Here is a 6,019-nt window from a genome sequence, read left to right on the forward strand (position 1 = left end):
GGGGTCATGAGTTTCATTCCTGGCTGATTAGTTTCTGAGAAGAAGATTTTAAAAGATTTACTCTATACATTCCTATGTAAAACTTTAACACCAACTATGGTGGCCCCACCCTACCAACGGGGTCATGATTTTCACAACTTTGAATCTACAATACCTAAGGATACTTCTACTCAAGTTTCAGCTTTCCTGGCCGATTAGTTTCTGAGAAGAGGATTTTTAAAAATTTTCTCTATATATTCCTATGCAAATCTTCGACCCCAATTGTGGCCCCACCCTACCCCCGGGGTCATGATTTTCACAACTTTGAATCTACACTACCAGAGGATGCTTCCACACAAGTTTCAGCTTTCCTGGCTGATTAGTTTCTGAGAAGAAGATTTTTAAAGATTTACTCTATATATTCCTTTGTGAAACGTTAACACCCACTATGGTGGCCCCAGCCTACCCCCGGGGGTCATGATTTTCACAACTTTGAATCTACACTACTTAAGGATGCTTCCACACAAGTTTCAGCTTTCCTGGCTGATTAGTTTCTGAGAAGAGGATTTTTAAAAATTTACTCTATATATTCCTATGTAAAACTTCGACCCACCATTGTGACCCCACCCTACCCCGGGGGTCATGATTTTCACAACTTGGAATCTACACTACCTGAGGATGCTCCCACACAAGTTTCAGCTTTCCTGGCTAATTAGTTTCTGAGAAGAGGATTTTTAAAAATTAACTCTATATATTCCTATGTAAAACTTCGACCCACCATTGTGACCCCACCCTACCCCGGGGGGTCATGATTTTCACAACTTAGAATCTACACTACCTGAGGATGCTTCCACACAAGTTTCAGCTTTCCTGGCTGATTAGTTTCTGAAAAGAAGATTTTTAAAGATTTAGTCTATATATTCCTATGTGAAACGTTAACACCCACTATGGTGGCCCCAGCCTACCCCCGGGGGTCATGATTTTCACAACTTTGAATCTACACTACTTAAGGATGCTTCCACACAAGTTTCAGCTTTCCTGGCTGATTAGTTTTTGAGAAGAAGATTTTTAAAAATTTACTCTATATATTCCTATGTAAAACTTCGACCCCCCATTGTGACTCCACCCTACCCCGGGGGCATGATTTTCGCAACTTTAAATCTACACTTCTTAAGGATGCTTCCACACAAGTTTCAGCTTTCCTGTCTGATTATTTTTTTAGAAGAAGATTTTTAAAGATTTACTCTATATATTCCTATGTAAAACCTTGAGCCCCCATTGTGGCCCCACCCTACCCCCGGGGGTCACAATTTTCACAACTTTGAATCTACACTACCTTAGGATGCTTCCACACAAGTTTCAGCTTTCCTGGCTGATTAGTTTTTGAGAAAAAGATTTTTAAAGATTTACTCTATATTTTCCTTCGAAAAACTTCGAGCCCCCATTGTGGCCCCATCCTACCCCCGGGGTCATGATTTTCACAACTTTGAATCTACACTACCTGAGGATACCTTCACACAAGTTTCAGCTTTCCTGACTTTATGATTCTTGAGAAGAAGATTTTTAAAAATTTCTCGAAATTTTTCATTAATTTCTAATTATCTCCCTTTGAAAACGGGTGTGACCCTTAATTTTCACAACTTTGAATCCCCTTTGCCTAAATATGATTTGTGCTAAGTTTGGTTGAAATTGGTCCTGTAGTTCTTGAGAAGATGTTGAAAATGTGAAAAGTTTATGGACAGACGGACGACAGACAAAATGTGATCAGAATAGCTCACTTGAGCTTTCAACTCAGGTGAGCTAAAAAAAACCAATTTTATTCAATAATATTTGTTTGGCATTGTAAAATATAAATATACTACTAGAATTAATATGTGATACAGAATTTTCAAACTAGAGGTGACCCAAAATAGCTAATCAAAACCTAAAGAGCGAACCTCTTTAAAATCTTTCCGCCTTGCACTGGCATCCTCATATCATTTCAATCTTTGTAAATAAGCTGATTGATTAATTTAAATTTCCGGCAAAAGATGTCGGATTAAAATTTAATTTTCTTTCTTAACCAATCTATAACTGAATTTTCATAAACAACTTCTTAAAATACTTGATATCCAATCAGATCTTCCTTGTTGTTTTCTATAATATTTACAATGACTTTGTTTGTGATAACACTATTCGAATCGATTTTGTAATGTACAGTAAAATAGATGCAGATGACGTATTGCTGGGACACAAGCGGGGTTGAAATAATTAATATTCTAATATTAAATGGTAAATATATATACCAGTGAGTAATAAGGAATCTTTCTTTGAATATTGTTAGGTGACATTTTTGGTCGGGGCATGATCAAATCCAATAATGATAGATTTCATCACGCCTCGACCGATATTATAACCTCATAATACTCAAAGAATGATTCCTTATTCTTTAACTAAATGTAAATCATTTACTAGCCTTCCGAAATAAAGTATAAAAGTTTAACCAAAGTGCATATTTGATATAAAATACAAATTGTACATAAATGATAAAACCTATGAGCAGAAGAAATAATATTCAGTTTTGTAAAATCCTAGATTTGTTTTGGAATCAAAACAATCGCCTTATTTTGAAACTGTTTACAATTAATTTGTTTTTGAATCGAAATTGTATAATTGTTTACTATAGAAATTTAATGAATGTCTTCTATCCGTAAACATATTTTTAACAGCGAGAAAAGTGTTAATAGACTTGTATTTCTCGGTTAAGCCTACGATCACTCACTGGTATATAAAGCCAAACACAGCTGAACGCTGCAAATAAAGCGACGAAATGCCGATTTTAAAAGAAAACAGAAGAATTTCAGCACTTAGAAAAGGAATAGTGTGCTTAGCAGCAGACAAAATGCTAACGAATGACAGAGAGAATTCGGAATCTTGTAGTAATCTAAATCGCCACACGTTGACAGGAACCAAGGACAAGGTGCGTTCACTGTCTGTGAATAACCCTCGTAAGATTGCATGTGTTGAAACACGGTTCATCATTGACCACCGAAGATTTAGTCATTCAGACGCCCTTGTAAAGCATAAAATCAACTTCCAAGTTAGAAACAGAGGTCTAATTCTCAAAAACAATAATGATGTGCAAAAAGAAATGCGACCAAGCAAACTCAAGTGTAAATCTGCATCCTCAAAATCAGCAAATGACTTTAACTGGGTGCCAATTCCGTATGATGAAAAAAATGTAGGCAAGCTTATTGAGGTATACGGTAAATCCAACGTTGGAAGAAGAAGTTTTCTTCACCTTCTGCAGTCATCAGAAAATCTTTCATGCAAAGGTAGGAGGACTTTTTATCTTAGGTTTTTTGGGTTTTTTTTATTACTTTTTTTTAATTTTTACAGGAATTTTTTTCTTCAAATGTACAGTATCTGCATTTCAGGTCAGCAATACGCCACCATCATGTGTACAAATTCTGATTCCTTGAGGTGTTTTACCTTTGAGAAAAAAGATGCTCTTTACGAAACAGTAAGTGATATGAAAATTGCTTCCTACAATGATAATGTCAAACGGACAAAATGCAAACTGATAAAAATATACACTAGACTAATTAATCATATTTTTTTTTAAAATTGCAGACGTCGAGTGAGGACGAAGAGGCAGACGCTTGTATCGTCATGTTCGCTGTTTCGGACAAAGCTTCATTTCAGTTCGCGAAACTCTGCGTCCAGAACATCAGGAAGAGTCATCGAGAGAACATTCCTATATTTCTTGTGGCAAACAAATCAGACATGATTCGGTATCGCAAGGTATCAACAAATGGTAAGCTATTTCAGACTTCTTTTCAAAGTTCTGGCCTTTACATAAAAAAATGAAATTTACAAGTTTTGTATTCATATAATGTAAGTTACGCCCGAGTTTTTTTTAATTAACATTTTTTAAAAATTCACATCGTATATTTCCCCTTCAGAAGCCATACGAGTAGCTGATATTCACAACTGCCAGTATTTCGAAACTTCTCTTACGATGAAGTACAATTTGGACGAACTGTTCAGAGAAATCATTAAGCAGGTAGACGAATCTGTGGCAGAGACACAGAAACAATGTTTCCATGGATTTGTCAACGCTGTCCGACGTAGACTTCAGCGTGCTTTCACAAGATAAGAAACGCTGCGTGCTCTCAAGTGTGATAATTGCTGACCAAGTCAATTGAAAACCAAAAACGAAAAAATATTAACACTCTTATACAATGTGGAAATATCAATAAATGATGAAAAACTGGTGTACAATGATCCTTTTTAATATATGTATCTTAAAGTTGAAACATGTATTTTGTTATTAAAAGAAACTACTTCATTAAAAAGGTGACCATATCATACTAGCGCAGTCGTAAAATTAACGGCCGCAAATAAAATGTCTTTAATAAGTGGATTTTAACATTGAACGAGCTATAAGAGTAATTTGTGACAGAAAATAAATCATTCCATGCTATAGTGAAACATTTTTTTTATTAAAAGAAACATATTTTTAAAATCAAATATATTTTTCTTTACCGGAAAGAAATGACACAATTAATGTTACTTTTGATGCATCTTTGAGGAATCAATTATGGTTTGCACATAATATCAGGACGTCCTAAAGAGGTTCACTCCTTAGGTTTTGGTTAGCCAAATAAACTTTATTACATTTTTACAGAGTTTAGTAAGGGACTATATTTTGGTGCGGAAGTTTTTTAAGAAGGAAACGAACAATTTTCATAACTCAATGTTTTAGAGTACTGTTACTTTAGCTTCCTAATTTTCCGCGCAGACCAAGCTTCTAGATAGTTTGTGTATTACGATAGATTCGTGATATTCTGAAAAACATATTCAAACAATATTTTGATATTTCTATCGATGTATTTTGGCATATTCAGCCTATATTTCATAGAAGTTAATAAAAAATTAACTCCAATTTTGGTCTAAAATTTGCTTAATTCATGCTATATCTCAAATTTTTGAGGTGTGACTACTACTTGTTTTACTTTTGAATGATACATTAAATGTATGTCTATTTGTATGCAAAGTTTTGGAAAGATTACATTACATTAATTTTTTTGTTTTCGTTACAATTTGATTACTCCAAATTTTAGTAACATCTGTTGTTGTGTTCATTATGTACTGCCAGTCAAGCAATAATTTTAAACTTTGACTTAGATTTTACATTTATAGTCACCACATGTGTTCAACTTCATACTGTATTAAGATCATAACTAAATAATAGTTTAATTTATAAATATTTGATTTCTTCAAATTATTAGTTTCTATGTCAAATCTTAGCAAAATTTTCAGGAAAGTATTCATTTCTGTTTGGGGCCCTATATCTAAAAAATGGCATCTGACATGGGTCACAAATGAAATAAATGAACATTTAGGTCCCCATCTTTATATCTAAGTGGATTTTAGATGATTGGCATTACTATTATTTCAGGTGCCAACATCCTCAAGTTGAATTTAATGATCCTCTAAAAATGGTGACATCACTTGGCAACAACTTGCTGCTTCGTTTCTATGCTTGATCCTGTGTTTCAAGACTCTTTATGAGTTTCCTAGAAACATTCGAGGATGAAATTGACAACGAATTCGAGATCTCTTTGAAATAAGAACACCAATAATGCGCACAGTGGTGGTTTAAAAAACATAAATTCGGCTGTTTCAATTTCAACAGCCGCCCGATTGTTGAACAAAAGTCAAATATTTGTATGTTTGTAAAACACTTATACCTCCCCCCTCCCTTGGAAACATCTCCAAAGAAAATGAACGGAATCTACAAATAATTGGAATTTTTCTAAGTCCAAGGCACATAATTCTGTCGAAAATTGCTCGATCGTATCGAAAATCGAAGTTGACCTAGATATTATTATGATAAACCTGTATACTAAATTTCATTTTAATATGTGCATCCTCTGCAAAGAAAATGAACGGAAACTGCAAATAATTGGAATTTTTCTACGTCCAAGGGGCATAACTCTGTTGAAAATTGCTCCCTCGCACTCAAAATCAAAGTTGACCTAGATACTATTATGAT

General features: G+C 34.3%; 1 protein-coding gene across 1 annotated transcript; it reads left to right on the plus strand.

Annotated features, from left to right (window-relative positions):
• Positions 1-2,764: 2,764 nt before the first annotated feature.
• LOC128190085 (GTP-binding protein GEM-like) lies at positions 2,765-4,397 on the plus strand. Its single transcript, XM_052861993.1, has 4 exons — positions 2,765-3,293; positions 3,396-3,481; positions 3,592-3,775; positions 3,924-4,397. Exons 1-4 carry the CDS (start codon positions 2,789-2,791, stop codon positions 4,115-4,117), a joined length of 969 nt encoding a protein of 322 aa, XP_052717953.1. The 5' UTR covers positions 2,765-2,788; the 3' UTR covers positions 4,118-4,397.
• The last annotated feature ends 1,622 nt before the right edge of the window (positions 4,398-6,019 follow it).

This window comes from Crassostrea angulata, chromosome 6, assembly GCF_025612915.1.
Source record: "Crassostrea angulata isolate pt1a10 chromosome 6, ASM2561291v2, whole genome shotgun sequence".
In the NCBI taxonomy this organism is placed as follows: Eukaryota; Metazoa; Mollusca; class Bivalvia; order Ostreida; family Ostreidae; genus Magallana; species Magallana angulata.

Bases quoted from the DNA above. Each gene is read 5' to 3' on its own strand.
- LOC128190085 (XM_052861993.1), top strand. From the start codon at position 2,789: ATGCCGATTTTAAAAGAAAACAGAAGAATTTCAGCACTTAGAAAAGGA. The intron at 3,294-3,395 runs GTAGGAGGACTT...TCTGCATTTCAG, and splicing joins AGAAAATCTTTCATGCAAAG to GTCAGCAATACGCCACCATC. The intron at 3,776-3,923 runs GTAAGCTATTTC...TTTCCCCTTCAG, and splicing joins TCGCAAGGTATCAACAAATG to AAGCCATACGAGTAGCTGAT.